Raw genomic sequence first — 27,462 nt, 5'->3', positions numbered from 1 at the left:
CGTTAAACGATCGTACTTTGGTGTGATCGTGTGTAGGCAAGTCCGTTTCAGCGGAACTCCGTCAGAACCCCATAAAAAAGTCTGTCAGTTCATTCCGAAGGAAAGTCCGGTCGTGTGTACGCAGCATTAGTCTGTAAAGATACTTTGGTAACTTTAGTTATCTTTAGTCTAGCATGTAGAAGTCACCTTTTGTTGATTGGACATCGTTATGTAAAGGTCATGAAGTGCTCTTGTGTGCATATCTGATTACCCCATTCTGCCAATAACAGCAGTGTTGCATGGAACAGCAGTAATTCTCTGATTTACCCGCCAACCTGTACAGACACCACCAAGTGGAAGAATTGATTGGTTGCTATGCATTTTCTAGACCGATTACTATTGTTTCCCCCAAGTTAAAGCTGAGCTTTAAGTAGATATAAAAAAACACAAATTAATTAAGGGCTGTAACTATTAAAGTGGTAGTAAAGTTTCCAAATAAAAGAAAACTAATTCTCCCTGCAAGGTAATGTCATAATGTGCTAGTATGCATCGTATACTAGCACATTCAGAGAGACTTCCATCTTCACCCATCCTGTCTTCCTTATGAGTTTGTGGGATGCGGCCACTTGAATACCCAAGCCATGATGACATCACTCCCGTGCATGCATGCAGGAGCTCTGAAGGAATGGCACGGGTATGCCGTTCTTTCAGAGAGCATGTGCTGGTGATGTCACTGGAATATCTCTTAGATGGTGCATGTTTAGGAGATTTTACCTACAGGTAAGCTTTTCCTATAAGCTTACCTGTAGGTAAATATAGGCAAAAGGAGTTTACTACCACTTTAATACATCATTAAATGTATTTTTAAATAAAAGCAGTGTCTGTACCTGAATTTGACCCGGTATTGGCTTTTTGCAGTTCCCATGCAGCATAGCTGGAATGTGAGAGGAAGAAGCAGCACAAGGAGCAAATCAGTTCATGTTCTGGCAAGAAGCATGCTGATATGATAAGAAAGCAGAGGGACAGAGAGATAAGCTAATTTATGTGCTGCTTCTAATTTTACTTTCCAGTCACAGGCTGGAATCCAGGATAACCTGGGCTCAGAGGAAATGGGTTGAATGATACTTAAATTGTAAGCTCTTTTGAGCAGGGCCCTCTTAACCCTCTTGTATTTTTTTGAATTGTAACTGTACTTGTCTCCCTTTTATATTGTAAAGCACTGTGTGCACTGTTGTTGCTATATAAATCCTGTATAATAATACCAGCCACCAGATTGGGGACCTCCACCAGCAAACTGCATATTTGGCTAATATGCAAGTTTATAGAAAGATCACTGTATAAAGGAATCTTGTGTATGTTGGTACCTTTTGGGTTGTAGTGAATTTATATATAAATGGAAATAAAAAAGTCACTGTTCTGTAGGCAGATAGTATAGTGTATTATTTTGGCAAGCCTTGTCATCTAGTATTTGCATTTGTTATTCATAGCAGTCACAAGGCAGCCCTACTTTTGTGTTTAAAACTATAAAGGTGTGTTAATTATTATAAGGGTTAATCATTTGATGTATCTGGAAAAGACAGTTGTTGGGTTTCCGATACTGTGAAGATGATTTCCCCACACTGAAGCCCCCCTTTATTGTTTTAACAACATAAAGGGCACAGTGTTATTGTCGTATATCTTGAAAGGGCCAGTGGCTCTTGCCTTACATTTGTACTTATGTGCTTTAAAGCAGACCGTTCCTGGAAAATATTGCTTAGACTTCTATCCAATATTCCAATTCAATGTACACAATTAAACCGATGAGTTCATCAGAGACAAAAGCTTCTTTTCTTGATATGCAGCAGAGTTTACAGCTAATGATTATCAAATGTCTTCCAGGAGTAATAAATAACGCAGGTTGGCGATGGTGGATAGGAGGAAGCTGCTACATTTATGCACTAATGTATTGCAAGAAAGAAAGCAAATTTCCTTATTGAAAGGGAACATAGCGTGCTAATGTCTTAGTCTACTATTAATGGAGTTTAGCCTGAAGTCCAGTGAAGGATCTTTTTAGAGATAAGGGGATAAAATGGACTCTGGACCATAAAAAGTGATCTCCCTCTAGAACTGCAGTGATTTAATAATTAGTGTTGCCTTGGGCTTCACTGAATCATAGCATTGTGTTTCTGTGTCTCAGTAACTAAGAAGATTACTAATATAATTTAAAATGTATAATAGTATTACCGATGCCCCGTGCTGTATTACTCTTTGCTATAACAATGATTGAAAATTGGGAGGTTTGCTTAGTTTAGCCATTTGCTACTTTTGCAAGCTATAACAGAGCACACATGCCATTGATGATTGGAAGCTGAGCTAATGCTTTATTTTAATAAGCAATTATACTGCCTTAGTCTGAATTTTGTCAGGGCAGTAAGAACTTCTAGAACTTTAAATGAACGTTAAGAGTAAAACTGATGCACAAGTGACAGCAAAGAAGATTTTACTAACTGAAACTGCAAAGCAGATGGTTTTCACTTCATAAACGAGAAAAGTAAAGTTAATGTAATTGGCAACAGTATTTGTTTTGTAATTTACCTTTGTTCAAGTGACCAATACATCCATTGAAAATAATAATTTCTGTTAGGGTGTGTAAATTGTGTGCCTTATTCAACAGCAAGGTGTTTGAAAGCTATAGCAGCTTTTGGCCCCATTTATGTGCCATGCCGTGTACGTTATTGGTCAGTGTGGTTGTTGGTACACCCTCAACAAACCTGCCTATTCTAAAGGGTTAGGCTCGTACTGTAACTGTGGCAGGGGGTGTGGGGCTGACTTGAAGTATGTAGGAGAGCTAGCTCACCTCTCATTAGCTTTGCTAAGACCCCTTTCACACTGAGGTGCTCAAAAACTGCCTATAAAACATTGGGTCGTTTTTGCAGTGCTTTTGTGGCACTTTTTTAAAGGTCGCATAAATCATTTTTGCAGCGCTTTTGAGGCACTTTTGAAGCGCTTCCTATTTATTTTAATGGACAGGAGCGTTTTTAACGTGCTTTTTTTTAGCGCTCCAAACATGCTCCAAAGATGCTGCTTGCAGGACTTTTTTCACCACCCTGCCAGCGCACTGCCCCGGTGTGAAAGAATCTATTGATATTTATAAGAAGCAGTTTTCAGGAGATTTTCAGGCATTTTTTTTTGTGTGAAAGCACCTGAAAAGCACTTCAGTGTGAAAGGGGTCAAAATATAGCAGCCAAGATGTGTGCTGTAGTGATGTGCAGGTCAAGTGAATAAGGGGTTAAGAGCAACTGTACCTTACTAACTTCTTACAGGTTGAAATTAAGGAAAACAACATTCAGTATATTTGGGAATCTGAATATACTGTAAGTAAACAGTTGCAGGTACAGTGCACTTTTAGGCTGGGTTCACACTTATGCGAAACCCACATCCAATTTGCACAGCAGGAGATTGTAACCGGCTCTCTATGGAGCCAGTTCAAACATCTCCACAGCAGCTCTGGTGCGAATTGCACAGGAAAACTGTATATCTTTTGGTCCATCTCAGGTCTGAATTCAGACAAAAATTCAGGCTGAAATCGGACCTGAAGCGGTGAATGGAGACGCACCGGATTCCTGCTATGAGCCGCTGCATGTTCTAGTGTGAACCCACCCTCAAGTTGGTTGAATATTATAATATACTTATAAAAGTTGTCTTTGTCAGTGGTATATGATTCCTTTTCTATTTGCTGCACATGGCATGGAAAATCATCCTTTCTTCTAGGTTAATTGTATGGACACTGAATACATGAGTTATCATTTAAGGGACAAGGAGGCCCAGAGCACTAGTCAGGCACAGGATGAAGCCTACAACAACATTCACAACCACACATGTAAAAATGTTAATGCCTTGTTCTATAGCCACATAGTGATACTTTGGCTTGGTGGCTTTTAATAGCATTCGAGCCGAGGTTTTTTTTACATAAATTGTATTTTCTTTGTTTAATTATTAATATAGCTTTTATTAGTTTTGTCCACTACTGCTTTAGACTGTTTCCGTGATGTTTTTTACAATTTTTCTTTTAAAAACGACCCATAAACTTATTGTACTTGATAAATTAGCCACTGGTCCTTAGAGTAAGCATTCTCAGAATAAGATCCTCAAAACCTGGATGCCCTAATATGCAAATAGCAATCATAGTTAATATATAAAAGGTCATAAAATGAAATCCTATTCACATAAATTGAAATATGTATGTACCTTTTAAGGTGCCATTAAAAAGCATAACGTGCACATGGGGAACAGAGATTCATATATGGCAAATAAAGTGCCTTCCTGCAGAATCACAAGTCTACATAATTATTAAAAATCATACTGAAGAATTACATGACAAATACTGAATCCACATGCTCCCATATTGGATCTTGAAATTATTTTTGCAACATCACTTTTTGGTTAATGAAGCACGGCATGAACTTTATGATTTATTTACTTATTGGTATCATTTGGTTATTGTCCAGTGAATTTTTTATATCTGAATACAAGACACATTATATAATCACAAATGCAAAAAATAGGTGTACTGTCACTTTAGGTAAAAAATAAAAGATCATAAAGGGCAAATAATATCCCATCCACACGAATTGATAGGTGTTTGTACCTTTAAGGTGCCATTAGAAATCAGAACATGCACATGTACAACATATTGAAGTGTCTTCGTGCAGAATCACAAATGTACATCATCATCAAAATACCTACTGGACAATAACTGAATGATACCAATAAGTAAAATCAATAAATCATAAAGTTCATGTTTCATCAACCAAAAAGCGATGTTGCAAAAAAATAAAACTCAAGATCTAATATGGGAGCATGTGGAGTCAGTATTTGTCAAGTTATTGTCCAGTATGAATTTTTATGATTATGTAGATTTCTAGATTGTAACGAGCAGGGCCCTCTGATCCCTCTTGTATTGAATTGTATTGTTACTGTAGTGTGTGCCGCCATGTTGTAAAGCGCTGCACAAACTGTTGGCACTATTAACATTCTGAATAATAATAATAATTTGTGATTCTGCAGAAAGGCAGTTTATCACTTATTAATTTTTGTTGAGCATGTGCACTTTATGATTTTTAATGGCACCCTAAAAGTACATACACCTATCAATTCATGTGGTTTGGATAATATTTGCACTTTATGATCTTTTATTTTTGACCTAAAGTGACAGTGAGTGCATCTATTTTTTGTATTTGTGGTTATATACTGTATCTTGTATTCAGATATTAGAGTGTTGCTGAAGTATTGCTGCTAGTAGTATTGCTGCTAGACTATAACACCTCACTAATCGATCCGTGACCGCTGCCCCTCTCTTTTAATCCTTTCACTGGCTTCCCCTACCCCACCGTATAAAATGTGAAATGCTAACCACAACATACAAGGCCATCCACAACATTGCCCCCTGCTACATCACCAACCTCATCTTCAGATATCGCCCAAATCGTCCCCTCTGCTCCTCCCAGGACCACCTGCTCTCTAGCTCCCTTGTTACTTCCTCTAATGCTTGCCTTCAGGACTTTTCCAGAGCCTCTCCCATCCTCTGGAATTCCTTGCCCCGGTATATCGGATCAGCCCCTAACTTGTCCACTTTTAGGAGATCCCTGAAACTCACTTATTCGTGGAAGCCTATCCCACACCCACCTAACAACTGCCCCCAAGCCACCCCCATCAAATCATTCCTCACTTCTATTACCTTTTGTCCCACCACCCTTTCCCTTTAGAATGAATAACATTGTAAAGCGCTACGTAAACTGTTGGCACTATATAAATCGTGTATAATAATAATAATAATAATAATAATAATAATACAACATTTTACGCAAAGTGCAGGATTGTTATTTTATATTTAATTATAGCTAACATGGTCATCCTTTGGCTCCATCTCCTTCTAGCCTCTATTCTTGCCTTTTGGATAGTTTGGCCACTTACAGGAAGATGCAGGAAGTTTGAAGAGACAGGCCAGTGCCTTATATTAGGGTGTTTTGGAGGAGCAACCTGCTGTAATAACCTTGTCCACTTTTTCAGGAGCCAAACAGGATTGCTATAATGTGGAAATTATTCAGTAAAATCAATTTTTTGACTAGCTTTTCTAATTTGCAAAGACATTTCTGGTTTTATGCCAGAATTTCATTGATGAATCACATACATAAAGCATGGCATAATCTGTGTTTACTTTTGTGAACTGGAGAAGCAAAACACAACTAAACGTGGTAAAACAAAAAGCATTTATTTTAATAGATACCTTTAAATTGGTCCCATAATTCTAAATGTATTGGATTCTGACCATCTCTCCCCTGAATATGCTTGGCTGGGAGCTTAGACTTTCAGCCCCTCCAGGGGCAAGCTCTGATTTAAATGGTTCAGGTGTTCTCTATAAAGTGAGCGGAATATGTCAGCACTATAATAAATGAAGTAATATAGTATTGCCAACTGCTTTGTGGGTTAAGGCTGTTTTTTTAATAATATCCAAAATCTCAAACTGGGGAGATGCTGAAGGGAGACTGTTTGTAGGTGGTAAGATAACTTACCTGCAACAATCAACATTTGACATGAAATGTATTTTATTTGGATTAGGTTTATCATTTATTTAATAAAACAGCAAAAACCCTTTTTTCCAGTAAGGTAGTACTCTGTGTACCATTGTATACCATTGTGAGAAACACAGTAAAGGCAACAAGCGACCCATTTGAAACAGTTTGAAGAATGAAAGATGATTGTTGATTGGCTGGTGTTTGTCACATCACTCTTGTGCATTACTTCTCGTCCTTTTTAAAATAGCAAAAAAGAAACAGCAGAATGGAATATGTAACACAATATATGCAGCACATTGATATTGGACACTATTGAAAAAAATGCATGCAACTGTTAATCTTGCATAACATTATTTTTCCTGCCAATTGCCTCAAAACAAGTACAAAAGATTTATAAATTGCTTTAACCATTTTTCATTCTTTTCATGTTGATCCAAAAAACAGGTATCCAGTCTGTTTCAAGTCTGATAAAAAAAAAAAAAATGGCAACAATTATTATTGCACACCATAACAAATGCTTGAAACATAAAAGTAAGTGGGGGGAGGGGGGTTAAAAAATTAATATTTTTGGAAAATCCCTTTGAACCTCAGAGGTTGTCATCACAATACTAAAATGCTGAACTTTTAATTCAAGCACAGTTAACTGAGCTTATTTAAAATGAGCCTAGACACAAACAAACTTATCCTTCAGATAGTGCAAAACAAGTCAGTTGTGAATGTTATATCACTTAGGGGGCTATTTTAAAATATGACTGTGTGCATCGGCATCTATACAACAGTCACAAATAGTATACTTTCAATTATTTTAATGTGTGTAATTTCTTTCTGATATTTAAGTGTGAATGCAACATTCCCTAATGCCCTAAGAACATTCAATCCTAGGAGAAAAAAGCCAAAGAATATTTAATTAGAAGGAAAATTAGCCTAACAACATTCAACCAAAAATTTACTTATAACAATAGCCTAAGAAAATTCAACCAGAAGAGAAAATGCCTATGATTATTATATTTTGCCCTGTTCACATAACAGAAACAACTTAAAAAATTGTAAGCAATTGAATAGCTGTGCAATTTGTTTTTCTTTTATAAATAGACCCCTTAAATTAAGCATCCTGTAGCTGCTCTTAGCCTAGGCCCAGTCTGATATCCACTCTGCAGCAAGGAAGCCAGCATACTATTGGAGGTGCAAGCTCACACTTAGCAGACCTTCATGTTCCTAGAACAGGGCGCCTGATGACACCATTAAAAGTTATCTGCCACTTTTTATGATACACATGTATATAACACGTAAAATTTTGCTAAGCACCCCAACTTTAATCCCAGAAAAAATTATGGCAAGTGGGGATTCATCTCCCCTGCAGCCACTGTCAATTTAAAATTTTTAAAAATATCTTCTGCGATGTGGGGCTCCACCTGCACAGCCACGTCATTCATTCACAGAGATCTAAACTAGAAGTCCTGTCTCCCACCACGGCAGACAGAGCTGTAGTTCTGAATAGGCTATAAGGCCTACTTGACAGGCACCCCATCTCAGTGTCTCCCCTGTACCCATGCCCCCCTTCTACACATGATCCCTATACTACAGCTTATCTCCTACACAGCAATCCTGTACCACCGACTCTCTCCCATACATCATTCCTATACCACCACCTACTCTTATAAATCATCCGTATGTTGTTACTTCCCCCCTGGACAGCTGCCTCCCTTCTAAACAACATACATGTACAGTGTATGAGAAACTAGCTGAGGATAAAGTCTGATGAGGATAGAGGGCACATTAAAGGTATTATTTAAGGTAAGTTGGCACAATACATGGTGTAGAGACAGGTGACAGGCACAGTACTGGCACAGCACAGGGTATTATGAGGGTAGAGGACCCAATACAGGTACACTGTATGGTAATCTGGCACAGTATGGGGTGTGATAAAGTTATAGGTACAGTATACAGTCATGCCGCATACACACAACCAGACTTCACAGAGTAGATCCGGCAGAATCAGTTTGTCGGACAATCCTATCATGTGTGGGCTAATCCGATTGTTTTTCGTTAAAAAAATCAGACGGACCTAGAAAAAGAACATGTTTCAAATCTGTCAGACGGACTCAATTCCTATCGGGAAAACAGTTAGTCTGTATGCTGGTCTGACTGACCAAATATGACGCAAGGGAAGCTATTGGCTACTGGCCATTGAACTTCCTTTTTGTGTCATCACGTTCAAAATGAACGGATTTTCGAACGGACTTAGTCTGTTCGTGTGTGGCCAAGTCCGTTTGTTCAAGAAGTCCGTTGGAACTCCGCTAAAAGTCAGTCAGGAAGACCGTCGGGCCTAGTCTACCGGAAAGTCCGGTCATGTGTACGCGGCATCATTTGGCTTAGTACAGGATATGTGATCGAAGACAGAAGTGCAAGGATCGTGTATGACAAGCTGGCACATTTCAGGGTATGATTTGGGTAGCAGGCAAAGTGCAGGCACAGTATTTGGTAAGATGGCACAGACAATAAACGGTGTGATGAGAGTAGAGAACACAGAGGAAAGGCATGGGTGACCAACTGGGATATATGTGAATGTTACAAGCCGATGAGGTCACTCAGGATTCTTAGCCATGCTAGTCACCAGGATCCACACTGCCACAAGTTAAGATGTTTGCACCTTGTGCCATTCCCAGTGCACCACCCAGAATCCCCGGGGTCCCATTCCCCTTTTCTCTCTATGGTAGGTAGCTGCCATCAGCACAGAGCCCATGTCCCTGATCTCTCCTATGATTCCCTAAAGTGGATCCCTTAAGCTAACCACCAATTATAAGGTGAGCAGTGGCAGGTGAGTAGTGATGGTGGGGACTAGGTACTCAGTGCACAGTACTGTACAATGTAATGTACAAAATCCTGTACTTCACACACATTTGAGACATGGACATCATCACTACCCCAAACCATAAAAGGAGCACTGTGTAGCACGATAGGAGAACAGTCTGTACCCCTCTTTTGGTGGCCTGGATGGGGGGGGAGCAATGCAAATAATTCCTTTCTTAAAGAAAACTGCACATCCAGAATTTGTGTGGCCCAGTCTATAATGATAAAAAGATGAATATTTACCTTATTTTGGATTTGTGATGCAGGTGAGACCTGCATATATCTTCTGTTTTAGGACAGGTTCTATTGTGTTTAATTGGGTCTTACCATTGTTTATTGGGGGCTTCAGGAGAGAAGAATCCCTCTGTCCCTACAATGTAGGCTCAGAAGCAGTTGTTTTATGAAAATGACAGCTGAAATCTAGTTGCCATGGGCTGTATTTTTCCCTGCATATCTTCTTTCCTCTTAAATAAGCCCCTGTATGACTCTAATATAAATATTTACAATATATACACTGAAAGTGCTCATAAAGGTAAAGATTACACATGTCATGCTAGGGACAAAGTATGCAGTCTGTTAACAATTGTGACACTATGATATCTACAGATAATGTACTATGCAAAAACCTAAAGGGCAAGGTTAAACTATCAGAGAGGAAAATCTAATAAAAATAAAGAAAAGAGGAAAAACAAGATGCCATCTCACTGTTATCACAGACATAAATCATGACAGTTATGATGCATGCTATTCAAGATAAGCCGTATTTTCAAAGACAGATGGTTAAATTCTTTCCCATTAATTGCAAAAGCTTTCAGTTGTACATTTGCACAGCTCTGTGAAAATACCTGGCTTGTTGCCACAAAACTTGCTTTATGACTTAGTAATTCCTTGTTGTCACCTGACAATACAGATTGTGTTATAATAACCTTTTACCAAAATGTGAAGTATTTGTAATACAGATTTGAATTGAACTATGGATAATGATTGCTCACACTTGCAGTTGCAGCACATGTCAATATTGTATGAAAATCTATAAATCTATCTATCTATCTATCTATCTATCTATCTATCTATCTATCTATCTATCTATCTATCTATCTATCTATCTATCTATCATTATTGTTTTCCTTCTACTATATTGCATTGTTAATAACTTAGTACATATTGTTATAACGATATAATATTATAATATACTGTAATATAGAATGTGTAATAAAAGTGTGTGTGATGACCCTTTGAAAGTTAAAGGCATAAATAAGTATGTTTTAGGTTGTTTGACCATGCATGTTCATAATTCTGAAGCTAAAATAAGGGTTGCTGCCATACACCCCCGGGGCTAGTTTATGTCAAGGGGAACAGTAGCAATTAGAAAAGTATCTAAATACCTATTGTGCTCTACCTTCACCTTCCTGCATTAAAGACCCTCCATTTCAAGTGGATAGAAAAAGTTTACTAACTCTGTTTATCTAGCATATGGTCACTTTTGTGTGATCACATACCTGTGATATACTGCTCCTTGACCCCCACTGGCCACTGCAAGTATTTAACTGGCTGGATGAATTTCCTGTTGCCCACCTACCCCCCGTTGCATGTAGATGTCCCCCCTGGCAGTTTGTTCATTCTATAGTTAGGAGAATGCGTAGGTATTCCACATGCAGAAGCATGAGGGGCATATCAACAAACGCATCATTAGAAAGGAAATGATAATGCCTCTTCTGTTACATTATGTAGTGGTGGAATTACTACCATAGCAGCCCATGTGCGTCCCTAAGAATGGGGAGCAGTGGATTCCTCAGGGGTAAAACTCATTCACCCAGCCATATTAAGATCTTTGTCAGCACACTATGACAGCTCCCATGATTGCCACTGACTTCAAATACTCTCTTCCCCTGCAGCTCTGACTGATGACATTATCTAACGCAGAGCCTGGCAGATACACTATATTGTCAAAAGTATTATGACACCTGCCTTTACACACGCATGAACTTTAATGGCATCCCAGTCTTAGTCCATAGGGTTCAATATTGAGTTGGCTCACCCTTTGCAGCTATAACCGCTTCAACTCATCTGGGAAGGCTGTCCACAAGGTTTAGCAGTGTGTATGGGAATGCTTGACCATTCTTCCATAAGCGCATTTGTGATATCAGGCACTGATGTTGGATGAGGCTCACAGTCTCTGCTCTAATTCATCCCAAAGGTGCTCAAAAATTCCCATAGACACACTCCTAAACCTTGTGACTTTGTGTGCCATTGATTAATACAGTGACGTAACAGTTAGTTAGTTAGTAAAGGATAAGTGTACTTTTAATCAAAGTTAAAGTTTTCTCTACCCCCTCTCCAGCTGAGTAAGAGCCTCCCTTCCTTTTTTTTTTCTTCCACAGATCTGTGCCTACCTTACTATCGCCTCTTTAGGCCTTTGTCACCTGTTATGGTAGTTTGGTTTTTGTTTTACAATTGCATTTTTTTAATTTGAGGGTCTAATTGTTTGCTATTGCTATGGGGGCCTATGACTTCTAAATATGCCCCTTTAGGTGGGCTTTACCATACTGTGCTGACAGCATCAAGGTCTACTGGAATCAGAAGGGTTAGTTTTTTATATTGCGGTTAATGTTGAATACTAAATTGTATGCAAAAAAAGGTGAGCACTGTACTGGTGGTGAGGCACAGCTGAAAATGAACTTTACCCTAATTAAACTGAAGACTGAAAAAACATTGTTCTGACTCTGCAAAAGTTTGTTTCTTGTCTACACTGAGCTAAAATTTGTAGTGTTGTCTTCATTAGACAGAAAACTGTCGCACTACTGTAAGGACTAGTGTGCAAAGACATTTTAGATGATTTCACTATACATTTGCCATGCCTTTGCCTTAATTTATGTGAGAAATAGAGGCAAAGAACAAAATCTTAAACTGACCTTAATTGATCTCAAAAGCCCATGTATAGTACACTAGGAATCTGTGGACTTTGTACAGCTTCACAGGAGATGTTGGTGCTATATGAATCAATAACAATTATTACATAAATGATTATATACAAAATGTATTTTCCAGGTCAAGGCAGCGACAATTGCAACAGAGAGAAACGGAAGCCTGGAAAACTGCAGCATGAATATTAATGCTTCCATTTATGACGATATCCAGCAGGAAATGAAAAGAGCTAAAGTATCCCAAGCTCTATTTGCAAAGGTTGCAGCTTCCAAAAGCCAGGTACATAATATTAATTTAAAGAAAAATATTATTCTTCCTTCTGTACAGTTTTAGAGCATTTAAATATTGAATGAATTTAGTGCACTGTACACAGGGTGGTTTCTAGGTTTTATAGCAGTAAAATATGAATATTGACTATTCTTGCCTCACCATAAAAGAAAAAAAAATAACTTGGTGAACATTAGACAAGTCAGTAAAAATATGTAACATTTCTATTGGATAAGTAATGGATGTAACAGCTTGTTAACTTAAAACATTTTTCTATAAAATGTGATATAAAATAAAACATGTTTGAACATGTCCTTAAAGAAAATGTCCACTGTTTTTTTTTTTTTTTTTTTAATCAATTTTTTTTAGAGGAGGTTTGGGTAAAAGAGATGTGTAAATATTATTTGCCTTGATGACTGCTAAAATAAACCTGTCACGCAAGAAATAGAGAGACTGCCATTGCTGACCATCTTCTATGAAGGCTTCAGTACTTTTACCCAGAACAATTATGTTGATCGGGAAAGTCAGAAGTCCTTATATGCACACTTGTTTTGGTCAGTGACCCAAATTATTGACAGCCAAACAACTAGTATTTTAGACCATATTACCAATAGCAGTGCCATGGTTTTTGAGTGATGGTTTTTCCATCATCATATTGATTGTTTTGTTGCTTGAAACTAAGAATTAAATGTAATAGCGAGGGCCGGCGTGCTGTGGTTGCTTGCTGATGGAAAGCAAAGAATCACAGACCTGTTTATTTAGAGGATTAAAAAAAGCAAAATAAGGATACAGAGGTGGTATTTACTCAAACGCTCACCTAAGCCTCCTTTACTTGAGCCTGTTGGTAGACCATATGTTTATTGTGTATCAAGCATTCTTTTTTGTAGATTATAATTTTAGTGGGAGAATACACTTGTCCCCTTATTTATAGTGTTTTATTGCAATGTACTTTCACTATTCATAAGCTTTAGATGCCTGTGAATCTTTTACTGTATGATAAAATCATTGCATGCTGTAGTTTGTTTCCTATAAACTGAAGTAATTTCATTTGTAGTGACTTAGAGTTTTATATACCAGAAATGTTTGACATTGTTAATGTTAATGTTTTTTGGAGAGTTTTGTAAAAAAAAATTCAGTTTGCATACATTTTTGTGTTGAATTTTTGGAATAAAGATTTCAGTTTTGTGAAAATTGATATTCTCTATTTTAAGTGCAATCTGCAAATAGCTCTAAAATTTTGTGTGTACAGTGCTGAGGTTGTGTCTAGTGCAAACATGTATTTTAACCAATTAAGGACCAAGCCTCTTTCTCAGATTTTGGTGTTTACAAGTTAAAATCATTTTTTTTTGCTAGAAAATTACTGAGAACCCCCAAACATTATATATATTTTTTCTAACACACTAGAGATTAAAATAGTAGACGTTGCATTACTTTCTGTCACACCGTATTTGCGCAGCGGTATTACAAGCACCCTTCTTTTGGAAAAAATACATTATATTGCATTAAAAAATAAAACAACAATAAACTTAGCCCAATTTGTTTATATTGTGAAAGATAATGTTATGCCGAGTAAATTGATACCCAACATGTCATGCTTTAAAATTGCACCCGCTGGTTGAATGGCGACAAACTTTTACACTTAAAAAATTCTGTGGGTTGCATGTTTTGAGTTACAGAGGAATGTAAAAATCCCTTGTAATAGAAAAATTAAGCATGACAGGACCTCTTAAATATGAGTTCTGGGGTCAAAAAGGCCCCAGATCATAAAGGATGTTCCATTGACTCCTAGGATATCCCAGGAATCAATGGGCATTTTTCTCTTCTGGCGTTATTTCAAAACTGGAAATTATGCAATTACAGCTAAAGGTAGGCTTCCGGGTTCCCTGCTGTTGCTATAACGATAGAATGGGAAATGCCATTGTTATGGCACCCTGTTAATAACAATGTGGGCTGCTCAGTGTCATTACTGTGCATGCGCAAGATCTGGAGGCGCATGCTGGGTAGGCAGCTGCACAAATTCACAGAAGTGTTTGGGCACCAGCTTCAGTTGCACACAGATGCACACAGAATTTCTTCCCCAGACATTCATATACTGTTTACTGAGTTATAAATGCATTTACATATAAGACAATTGCCACCTTTTATGAAGTGCTGTGTAAGAGCCCTTTTGCAATGAAAGAGCCCGACGTGGTTGATAAAGCACGGCTATTTTTAGCGGCACTTTATCATCATTTTAGCGGCGCTATTGGGTTAAAACCACCCCGCTAGCAGCCGGAAAAAAGGCTTAATACTTCCAGCAAAACGCTGCTGCAGCACTGCAAAGAAGCTGCTTACAGGACTTTTTGTGATGCCCTGCCAGTGCAGCGCCCCAGTGTGAAAGCACTTAGGCTTTCACTCTAGGATTGCAGCTGAGACTTTTTTCAGGCGCTTTACAGGTGTTATTTTTAGCGCTAAAGCACCTGAAAAATGCCTCCAGTGTGAAAGGGGTTTAAGAGTTATGACTACATTTGTATTTTCATTTGCCTAGGAAACTGTAGCTCATCTTTAAACAAATGAATGCAGCGGTCAGCTTAAGCAATGGCAAAAGTTCTGAGGTCCTCTTCTAAAATATGAAAATATTCGCTCCGTTCACCTAGGCCTCTAGAGCATTCACAGTCATAAGATTTTCTTTGACTCCGAAAGACATAACAGACCTTTTAACTTTAGAAAAGTCCAGGTATTTAAAGTAAACCTATCACAAGTTCAAACAGTGCGTAAAGAAAAAATACATAAGCAGAGGTTAACAGTGGAAACCACGTGTCAATATGATCTGGAGATTCAGAAGTATAGGATATAGCCAGGATATATATTTTTATGCAAATCTCAACTTTTCCTGTCAAATGTAGGCTGATCCCGTCTCCAGGTCCTGATTGGTCTACTAACCTGTTTACTTTCATACACAATGTTCACATCGAACATTTGCTGTTGGAATTTACACCAACAAATGTTTGAAAGCAGATTCTCACATTTTCCGCCAACAAAACTTTTTGTCGGAAAGTCCGATCGTGTGTACACAAGTCTGTCGCACAAAAGTTCACGCATGCTCTGAATCGAGCAGAAAGAGCCACACTGGCTATGGAACTTCCTTTTTCTCAGCTCGTCGTATGTGTTGTACATCACTGCGTTCTCACGTTCGCAATTTTTGGCCAACATTTGTGTGAGCTTGTGTATTCAAGACAAGTTTGAGCCAACATCCTTTGAACAAAAATACACGGTTTTGTCAGAAAATCCGATTGTGTGTACGGGGCATAAGCCTTTCCACAGTTTGAATTACTCAAGTTTGTGACAGGTTTACTGTAAAACATATACAAAAAAGAGAGTATGATCATGAATGTTACTTAGGGCTTGCGTCAACAGGATTTTGTTAGCTTGAGGCAGGTTTTGCATTCCCACACAAATCTATGGACATGCAAAACCTTTTTGAAGAAGGTCAAAGAAGGAAGTCAACTAGAGATCAACTGCAGGAGATCGACTGCAGGTCAAATGCACCTATCAATGAATTCCGCATGATCTTAGAAGCATATCAAACTGATGTAAAACATATTCAGATTCAGAATATGTTATTAATCCCAAAGGGATTAATATTAACCACATCCCACCCGGGCCTATAATAAAATGACAGCCGGGCGTTGGTTTAATTGTTGTGACTGGGCATCATATGACGTCCTTCACAACATGCCACTCATGCATGCCCATGGGATGCCCTATGACGTAGGCACTTTACCATGTGATCTGCTTTGTCCAATCACAGCTGATTATAGTGCAAATAGGAAGTGTCGGTTATCAGCATTCCTCTATTCACGCTGACAGCAAGTGGAGGAGAGCCGATAAGGGGCTCTCCTGACATGGAGAGGGTCTGGGCTGATGAGGGATGCCTGCCAGTGTCTATCAGTGATGCCCACCAGTGGTGTCCATCAGTGCCCATCAGTGATGCCAATCAGTGCCTATCAGTGGTGCTGCCTGTCAGTGCCACCTATCAGTGCCGCCTATTAGTGCCCATAAAGGCTGCCTATCAGTGGCCATCAGTGCCACCTATCAGTGTGCCCATCAGTGCTGCATATTGGTGCCTCCTCATCAGTGCCCATCAGTGCAGCCTCATCAGCACACATCAGTAAAGGAGAACAATTTATTACATATTTTCAAAATTTTGTAACAGAAATTAAGAAAACTTTTTTTAACATTTTTGGTCTTTTTTTCATTTTTTAGCAAAAAATTTAAAAAACTCAGTGGTGATTAAATACCACCAAAAGAAAGCTCTATCGGTCTCAAAACAATTATTACAATTTTGTTTGGGTGCAGCAGTGCATGACCATGCAATTATTCATTCAAAGTGCAACAGCGTTGAAAGCTGGGAATTGGCCTGAGCAGGAAGGGGGTGAAAGTGCCTAGCATTTAAGTGGTTAAGATACAGTTACATTTAACATTGCCAAAACAAGATCACAATAACGAATGAATACAAGACATAATAAAATGACAGATAACAGCAATTAATTGCTAAATTAAAACTTTTCTATAATAAACCATCCATACTATTAAAATACAACATAGAATAAATAACACAGATTGAAAAATAACAGAAAATCAAACTACCAAAATGCAAATAGTACACCACTTTCTATTATCTAAAATCATAATTAACCTAATACCAACATATTATAAAAAACTACATAAAAATCTGAATCATAAACGATTTGATGGCCACAGGCAAAAATGATTTCCTGTGTTGCCTGTGGTTGTAACAATCTGTCAGTGACCTTGAACAACATTCTCCTCTCCAAAACTGTTGTTAAAGACTCCAACTCCAAACCAACATCACTGGCCTTGCAAATCAGTTTGTTGAGTCTGTTGGTGTTGGCCACCCTAAGCCTGCTTCCCAAGCATGGAACCCCATATAGGAGAGCACTGGCCACTACAGACTCCTAAAACACCTTCAACATCATCTGGCAGATGTTAAAAGACCTCAGCCTCCTCAAAAAAATAGAGCATCTCAGTGTTCTTACTCCATGTCATGGGCACAAGCCTAAAGCCTGTTGACACAGACCCTACTCCACCAAATCTCTTGTTCTGGGGTTGTCATTTAACCTAATAGTTTAGAAGGACAATTTAGAATTTCTAGGTTGTGATGGCTTCAGTGGATAATGGGCATTCGGTAGTCTTCTTTACATCCTCTTATTTGTCCCTTATCTCTAAACATAAGTAATGATATTAGCCTGTATGGCACATAAATACACTGTAGTATTAATCTGTGCATGTACAGAGCATACGTTGTAGAATATATCTTCTTTGTGTGTGTGTGTGTGTGTGTGTGTGTGTGTGTGTGTATCATTGTACACATAACTAAATGGACACGTAAACAGTCAAATTTCAAATTCATCCCAACCCGTTAATCAGCACGAAAGTGGTAATTTCTGCAACGTGTTACTTTTTATTGTTGGATTCTAAACATTAAGTGCTATTTAAACATTAAACAGAGTTGTTTATATTGGTTCACTGCGCAGCATGTTATACATCAGGCCACTGCAATCTCTTATGAAGTGTAAAATTCTGTCATGAATCATGGCTTGTATATCAGAAATTACTGTAATTTTGATGGAAAATTATAGGCCTTTTGAAATGTTTCTAATTGTGATAGAATGTTTTGTTTATCTAGAAACCTGAATTCTCTTTTTAGATGCCTTTATTCACGTGTGACAAATACATATTAACTGTGTATTGGTTTTACAGCTTTTTTTTTTTTTTTTTAATGTTTGCGCATGTTTAAAATTCCATTTTAAACTTCCACAAATTTATTAATGATTCCATTTGGTTTGTTAACAAACATCGATACAAGGGCAGATGCTTATTTTACCTTAGGCTCATGTAGCTTTGATCTAAAACACTTAAATTAAAAGTAAGGTGTGCCTGGATATACTCTTCTCTGCACAGAAGGTTAGTCCGTGCTCCTGGTAAGTTAAGAAGGCAAGCCAAGTGTTCTATTTGATCTGGCACTGCGTCGCTTTAACTGACAATTTTGTGGTCATGCAACCTTGCACACAAACAAAATTGACATCCTTTCTTTCCTCATATAGAGCTTTCTTTTGGTGGTATTTGATCACCTCTGCGGTTTTTATTTTTTGTGCTATAAACAAAAAAAGAGCGATAATTTTGAAAAAAAAGCTATTTTTTTTACTTTTGCTATAATAAATGTACCCAAAAAAACTATAAAAAAAATACAAATTTATTTGTAATTTTAGGCCAATTTGTATTCTACATATTTTTGGTAAAAAAAAATATTGCAATAAGCGTATATTGATTGGTTTACGCAAAAGTTATAGCGTCTACAAAATAGGGGATAGATTTATGTCATTTTTATTATATTTTTTTTTTCTTATTAGTAATGCGATGATCTTTTTATCATGACTGCAACATTATGGCGGACACATCGGACACTTTTGACAATATTTTGGGACCATTGTCATTTATACAGTGATCATTGCTGTAAAAATGCACTTATTACTGTGTAAATGACACAGACAGGGAAGGGGTTAAACACTAGAGGTCAATCAAGGGGTTAAGTGTGTCCTAGGGAGTGATTCTAATTGTAGGGGGATTGTCTCACTAGAACATGGCAGAGATCACTGCTCCCAATGACGGGGAGCAGTAGATCCCTGTCATGTTGCTAGGCAGAACAGGGAAACGCCTTGTTTACATAAGCATCTTCCTGTTCTGCTTCTCCGTGACATGATCATTGGCCCTCAGCGCACTTCAAGTCCGCGGGTGCGCTCACGGAGTATGCGCCGGGCACATGCACCCACTATGTCGCAATTTAAATGGAACATACCTGTACACCCATTTGTGCAGCCGTGCCATTGTGCTGTCATATATCGTCATGTGCTGGTCGGCAAGGGGTTAAAGTGTATCCAAGCCCAAAACTTTTACTTCTATTTTCAATAAAGTGTAGGAGGGTTAGTACCTCTGTCAGATTATTATTGTTGTCTGTCAGATTCACACTTTCTGGTTTTCCTAGTGTCAAATTCAAAATTCTTTTTTAATCTTACTCATATTTTAATTGATAAGAGGTAAAGGAAAACTTTTTTTTTATTTTGCTTCCTCACTAGTACAATGGCTGGTGACCTTTTGTGAATAATTTCTAAAAAGAATGATTTGTTTTGTTAAAGTGGTTGAAAACCTCTTAAATCTCTGAAATGAAAAATGAACAAACATATCTTTCTATAGTGTGTACTCAATCCCCAATTTTTTTTTTAACCCTGTCTGCTATCTACTTTCTCTGCTATCTGCATGAATCACTTCTAACAGTTAATTTGGACACTAAAGTGGGATACACACTGTAAGAAAATCGGGCGAACGATTGTCCGATTTTCCTCATTTTTTGCTGTTTATTGTTTCTGATCATGCACAGTCTTTTACTGGCCATACAGTACGAAAAATCGGCCGAACCCATTTTCGAAAAATTAACATTCGGCTGTGAGAGCAAACGATAGTGCCATCATGTAATGACCGATAAATTGTTCAGTAGACATAAATTAATCAATTTTTATTTGTTTTTTTCCATATACCTAGTGCAAACAGTTCCGGCAGGAAACACATCAACCTTTCAGTTTATCGTTCATTCAGCAGAAAATTTCCAAACTTGTCCTTTTTCGGCTCAAAAACATCCCATTGATTGCCAATTTTGTGCCCATTAACTGGCCGAAAAATGAATGAACTGGCCAAATGACTGAATTTCGGCAGATTTTTCGTATAGGGCATGGCCAGCATTTCTTTTCTGATTTTTCTTGTATGAAAATCGTAAGAAAATGGTACACATTAAATGAAAATTGTTCGTTCTGCTCCCGTATAAGAAAAATTTTGGAGTTTGTCCCTTTGGGAATTTTTGGACAAAAATTCTGAATCAGCTGTCGAAAGTTGTTTACACACTACATGAAAATTGTACAAAAATTCTTAGGACCAAAATGTTTGCCCGATTTTCTTATAGTGTGTACGAGCCTTAAGCAATTAAGCACATAGCTGGTGATTGACAGCCTCACCTGTGCATATTTCCCTATCATACTGTGTAGAGGGGGGGTGTCATTTCCCTCCACCCAGGTCTCAGATTACAATTTGCTGTGTGCTGTGCAGTGTGTGACATCAGATCCCCACCCCCTGACTTCTGAAAGCTCAGAATGAATGAAGTGTGAAATTTTAACAGCTGTAAAGAATAGAGTGCTGCGGATAAACATATACAATTCATGTAGGAGGATTTGTGTCACCTCTATATATTACCTGGTCTAGTCTAGTCACTAGAAAAAGGAAGTTCAATAGCCAGTAGCCAATAGCTGCCCTTGCATCGTTTTTGGCCCACCGGAATAGCATACAGATGAATGGTTTTCCCAATAGGAATTGACTCCATCAGAAAGATTTCAAACATGTTCTATTTCTAGTTCCATTAGAATTTTTGAAAAAAAAAGTCAGATGAAGCCCACACACAATTGGAATATCCGATAAAATGATTCAGTCTGACTTTTTCTGCCAGAAAGTCCAACCGTGTACACGGCATTAGACTCGACTTCTTCTGTTAAAAGTTTAAAGTGGCTAAACGCTTCACTTTAGGGCACTTCTGTTCTTTCACAGACAGGAAAATGAGACAGACATAAGATTGAGGGAGAAATTGTGTATTTGTTTACAGCTAGTAAAATTTCTATATATTTATTTTCACAGGACCACACAAAGAGGAGGGGAAAAAAAATCCACTCTGCCTTATTCCAGTAGCTGCCGTTCTGTCCAATACATTTTGCAATAAACGCTCAAACTGGCTGAATGCTTCTCAAAGTAGAATTTTAATTGTCCTTTGCCTAAATTTGGGACTACACAGAAGAGGCAAATTTGTTTGGATGGATTTGTATTCTTCATGCATTTTGGGTAGTTCTGAAGCAGCTGCAAATACATACTGTAGATATTTACAAATGACATTCTGGAACTTACATGAGTATAATCCCAGAAGTTAAAACAGCATATAGTTGATCTACCTACAGTATGAAGTAAAAACTGAATCAAAATGCTTAAGAAACATTGTGTTTGCAAGTAGAATAATTCCCATTCATCGATAGCTGTAGAGATGGATTTACTAGTGTAGTTTTGTACACAGTTTCTTTAGCAATCAAGTGTAAGTACTGCCTTGCTTCTTTTAATTCAGCAAATCAAATCATAGGCAGCATGCTGTCATATAATAAGGTGTCTGATCCTTATTACCAGTTTGTTGATGCACAGACTCCTTCAAATTGACCATTGCAACACATGGTTTCCCCTGAAACTAGCTGTGATAATTAGCGTGGCTCTAATGAGACAGAATGTCACTGATCTTGTGCTGAACTGTCGAGTATCTGTGCTATGGATGGGAGCTGTCAAAGCCTGCCATCTGTGACTCGAGCTTGGCATATCCCTGTTATACACCCGTTAGGGAGCATGCGCTCTTCATTTGTGTATATTTCAAAGAGATTGTAGTGTGTCCTCATTACTATTCTTAATGTTTTGTGATGTAATAATCTGTACAGTAGTAACTTACAATTTATTTATCCCCTTTTACATTTCCTTAACCATAGTCGTGCCATAAAACAATGCATTTTATCCTGCATAGTTTTGAATTGAATCTGGATATGTAATTACTTATTTTGCATTCATAATTTGAATTAGCTCCTTATTTATTGTAATTCTTATGATAGCATAGCATAATGAGCGGTGCTGTGAAGTGAAGCGATAAAGGGGTACAAATTAAAAATGTCAGACAAAACAAATATGTAGCACAGTAAAGCCCTCTTAGAACAGAAGGTATTCACATTTTAATACATGTTCCAGAACTATGAGCAGTATTCCTCATTTCAGGACAATGGGCAGAGCCATGCAAATTATTCCTTTTACACCTTGTCATCAAGAACAGCTGATGGAGAGTGCAAATATAGCTTAATTTTATAAACCCATTCAATACAAAGTGTTTACAGCCGACTCAGGCTTTTTGGTCATCATCAATGCAGTGGTGAACAGTATAACCATACAAAATATGGTGACTTACCGTATGTTGGATTCACACCTATGCATTTTTTGTGTATTTTGCAGATTTGCACTACAGAACATGTTCCATAGGAAACAATGTTAAATGGACTGTAGGACAAATCTGCAAAATGCAAAAAGTACTAAAAATGCATAGGTGTGAATCCAGCCTAAAGGAACCAAAAAACAGAATGTCTCATTCCATCACATATCCCAAAAAAGGATTATTCCTCATTTCAGGACAATGGCTACAGCCATGCAAATCATTCCTTTATTCCAGGGATATGCAATTAGCGGACCTCCAGCTTTTCAGGAACTACAAGTCCCATGAGGCATAGCAAGGCTCTGACAGTCAGAAGCATAACACCAAGAGGCAGAGGCATGATGGGACTTGTAGTTTTGCAACAGATAGAGGTCCGCTAATTGCATATCCCCGCTTTATGCCCTAGCAGCCAAATGCACATGCATAACCGTTGATGTGTAGTACAAATATAGCCCGATATTTTAAAGCCATTTATTCCAAACTGCTTATAGTCCTTTGAGAGTTTTTAGCCATTATCAGTGCAGTGTAAAGAAACCATGGCTTCTAGGATTTTTGGCTCGGGTGCCAAAAGATTGTATACCTGTACAGGTTATGGTGCGAATAAACTAAAGGATTTTACAAGCCCTCCAATTGAATTGGTGCATAGCACAATAAAGCCTTTTTAGAACAGAAGGTAATAACATGTCTAATTTCATCACATACTCCAGAAATAAGAGCGGTATTCCTCATTCATCATTATAGGGTCAAAACAGACAGTGAAAAAACATCCTATTATCTCCTCAACACCAGTCAAACACCTCAGAAAAATTATCCAAACACAGTTAATTTTTCTGAAGCACAACAGTTCAGATGCAAGTCTAAACTTAGCCTTAAGGTCAGTTTTTGTGGAAAAATAAATCTAATCATGTCACTGAAAGGTGGAAAATACAAGGTGCCTGCTTTTACTATTGCCTTGCTTCCCCAATGCTAAACGCCTGAAATTCCTGTGCAAGGTTTAACTTGCACAGGGTTGAGACAGCTACCTCACCCCCAACATGAAAACGCTCATGCCTGGTGATTGGCTGCTTAGACTTTGAGCGCTGCATTTTGGGAATCAAAGAAAGAAGTTCAAATGCCTTCTACCTGGAGGTACTGCAAATATTTGAGGGGATTCTGGTGATAGTTCCCAGTGGTTGTAGGTGAACTAGGCTTGGATAAAAGTAAACACCTTATAGTACTTTGCTGTGTAGTGTCAGGCTTAGGTTTCTTTTTAGATTTACTTTTAGTGGAAACCAGTGGGGAAGCTGGAAGAGAGGGGCAAAAAATGACTTTATTCCCCCATTCATGCACTCCATGTGGATAGAGGAATCCTCCTGCTAAGCTGTTGTATTCTGATAGTGGGGTGACTTCCCTGCAGTCAGATCACGCTAATCAGTGCTGCCGGATGTAGGCTTGGGCACTGATCGAGTGACAAAAAACTGACAGAGCGATTGTACAGAAGTCAATTTAATAGTTCTGTACAACCTCTCTGCCCATGCATGGATAGAAATTCGGCCAGTCCCTGCTGAATCGGCTGGATTTTGACTTGTATGGCCTTAAGACAGGATATATTTTGGTTGCCACCTAAGCTAGAACAAGATATACATTGTCTGTCTCCTGAGTTAGTAAAGAATATAGTTTGGTTTTCTCCTGCCGTAGGATAGGATATATTTTGGCTGTCTCTTGAATTAAGAAATAATATATTTTGGTGAGTCTACCATGCTAGGATTGGATATACTGTAGTTATGTTTTTAGTTTGGACAGGATATATATTTTGTCAGCACTAGGTAAGGATATACAGGGGTTGTCTATTGAGCTAGGAAAGGATGTATTATGGTATATGGTGTATTATGTATTATGGTTGTTCCCTGAGTTAAGACAGAATATCCTAGACCAAAAAGTAGAAATTTGCATATTAGGCTTAGGTATGAGCTAGTAATTTATATACTAGCTCTTACTGGAAAAGGTTGATGGGTGGACATGTATTCTTCCCTCCCTCCCCCTCCTTTCTTTAACAACAACCCCCCCCCCCCCCCCAACCCAGCATTTGATACAAAATAAAAAATGTTCTAAGAATCTATAGAGAGATACAAAAAACAGCCCATATATTGGATCTCATTTGTTTATACATATTTGTACGGATGTTTTATTTCCATTCTACCTACTTTAGGGTTTGTGCTGTCTTAACAGAAAGAAGCGCTTTTGTCTGTAAGATCCAATTTGTCTTCCAGCCAGCCCTCTATTTAAAACTTCCTTGCTGTACTAGTCACATAACTTGAAAAAGGGCTACAAAACGCATTGTCATGATGATTTTACAATCCTAGCTTGCATTCCACTTCCAGCTGTATTCAGCCCCATCTGACCGGACTTTGGGCCAAGTAACCTTCCCAGATATATGATGTCATATCTGGTACACCCCTCATTTGCACTGGCTACACAATGCCCTGTGACAGCAGCACGTGTCAGTGTTTCCCCACAGCATCCATCTTCCTACCATCGGGACCTGCTCCCTTGGATTACCCAGCTGGATTTCCTCTCACCACAGCACCGGACCTCCATCCTAGGGCACAGTAAGAGCCAATACGGTGCTGTTATTCCTTGGGCAATTGTTCCCTGTCTGCTCTGCTACTTTTCCATTGATCCTTGTGCCACTGAGACCTATTAAGTGCTGTAAGAGCCTACTCAACATTTGTGCATTTGATTTGTACTTAAACTCTATGCACCGCTGTTGAGTGCCACATACACAGGCAATGCAAGAGGTCACAGAGCAAGAGCCACACCACGCCTACTCCTACTCCACAGTGGTGATTGACAGCAGCTCTGTGTTCCTCTCATGCTGGCTGATTGTTTGCTGCTCTGAACAGCTGTATGTATTTGTAGTACAGAGCAGTAGTGATTTGTAAAACTAGTGCCTGCACTAATTTGTGCATGCTCTTATTTGCTTGGCAGCCCGTTGCAATGAATGGTAATGCACAAAAATGTTCCAGTGTGAATGGGGCCTTAGTCCCCATTGATTGTTTAAATTGCTTAACATGAACCCATGTCCAGCTTATGCCCAGCTTTATAAATTGTTAGAAACTGGCTGAAGCTCTACTGAAGTCCCACATCCCAACCTCCCCCCATTGTAATCTTCTGGTGTGGCAGCTATTAACACATTTAAAGTGTTGGCACAGTCTTTCATTGAGAGGGGGCAGACCTATCAATCATCCACCTGTCCTCTATTCATACAGTAGATCTTGCTTCATTCATAATGGCTGTACTACAGCATTTATGAATGAAGCAGTTGGCCCAGACATAGTCAGGCTTTCTTAATGAGAGCCCGTGACAGCCCGTTAATTGTATTAACCCCCATTACACTGAAAGATTATGGTGGCGGGGTGGGGAGGCATGGATGGAAGAAGATTTTAGCTAAAAAGTGAGGCATTAGCACAAGGGACACATCCTACTGACTATAGGTTATGCCCATTGTGCTAATTTTTCAGTTTTTTATTTTGGTTGCACTAAAGCTTTAATTACTTCTTAGTTGAAGAAGCTAGAAAAGTGAGTGAGGGCTTATTTTAAAGCTATTTTCTCCCTCTACCCTGTATAGGGCATAACAACAGCCACAGATTTATATTAAAATATGTATAAGCAGCACTATATCCCAGATTACAGTGCAAATATATAAAATAATATAGAGTCCTTGATAGTTATTGATCCAAGGCCTACATTGTATATATTCACATAATAAACAAGGACAAGGATTTTAGTCCATGTGAGAAAATAATTTTCAGTTCATCAAACATATAAATAGTGTGCCAAATTGCAAAGTAACAATATCCCAGTAAAGTTAAAAAGCAGAGTGTGTCTTCCAGAGAGAAAGAACCACTGTAAACATCCACCAGTGTGCAAAACTGAGCTCCAGGGCCACTTACCAAAAGGCTATGACCCTCTGATTATGACCAGTCATAATGAGCATCAAACTGATAGTAAGACTACTTTGGGCAGCTGTCAGATCCCCAATATCACAAGCTCCAAAGTATTACACAAAATCTCTCCTCATATAGATGGTATTATATACAGGAGAAAAAAAGATCTGCACATAGTGTAAAATCTTCAAAACACATTTAATATAAGTGAAGTATTGAACGTTTAAAGATCGGCAAATGCAAAGAAATGGGTAACAAACATGGGCCAGCTTCTGAACAGGGAAGCAGATCGTGTGTGCTGATGTCACTCCACACACTTATTTTTTTTCACAGATTTATATACAAAGGGCTTTAAAAAAATTCTGTTTCCAATGTTATACCTAGTATGGCTGTAAATAATGGGGGGGGTCAGGTACTACTAAATTAAAGGACAGCCACAAAGGATTTAAAAGTGCCTCTGGGACACTAGTATAAGCTTTCTGGGGCTGTCTCTCCCTAATTCTTTGTGGTTGATATTTCAACACTGCACAGCCAATGTTTGCCTCAAGCATTTCACTAGAATACATTGCTCCGCCGGTGTTTGCCTCCTGCACTTCACTAAGATACACCGTGCTGTTTGTGCTCGCCTTGTGCACTTCACTAGAATGCACCGCACTGCTGGTGCTTGCTTCATGCATTTCACTTAGATGTTCAATTCCCTGAATGCTTGGTGACACACAGTTTGCCTAATTCTTCACGACCAGCCTATGTCGAATGTTCATGCTGGAAAACCAGCAATTGATTAGCGCTTGCAGCTCTGATCCATGTATTCTGATGAAGGGAATCTCCTGCTGTCACAATACAACAGATCAGCAGG

The 27,462-nt window shown here is 38.4% G+C and overlaps 1 protein-coding gene across 11 annotated transcripts in view; it reads left to right on the top strand.

Moving 5' to 3' along the window:
• The window catches only part of SATB1 (SATB homeobox 1), a 260,292-nt gene that overhangs the window by 205,850 nt on the left and 26,980 nt on the right, over positions 1 to 27,462 (top strand). For all 11 annotated transcript variants that reach the window (XM_077491391.1, XM_077491392.1, XM_077491388.1 and 8 more), the window contains one exon: positions 12,432 to 12,587. In XM_077491391.1, coding sequence (XP_077347517.1) covers positions 12,432 to 12,587 — 156 coding nt within the window. The remainder of the gene's footprint in view (positions 1 to 12,431; positions 12,588 to 27,462) is intronic.

This window comes from Lithobates pipiens, unplaced genomic scaffold (genome assembly GCF_037356315.1).
Source record: "Lithobates pipiens isolate NorthernLeopardFrog02 unplaced genomic scaffold, aLitPip1_a1.2 Scaffold_19, whole genome shotgun sequence".
NCBI lineage: Eukaryota > Metazoa > Chordata > Amphibia > Anura > Ranidae > Lithobates > Lithobates pipiens.
The sequence above is the reverse complement of the archived record's forward strand: the minus strand, read 5'-3'. Positions and strand labels throughout refer to the sequence as shown.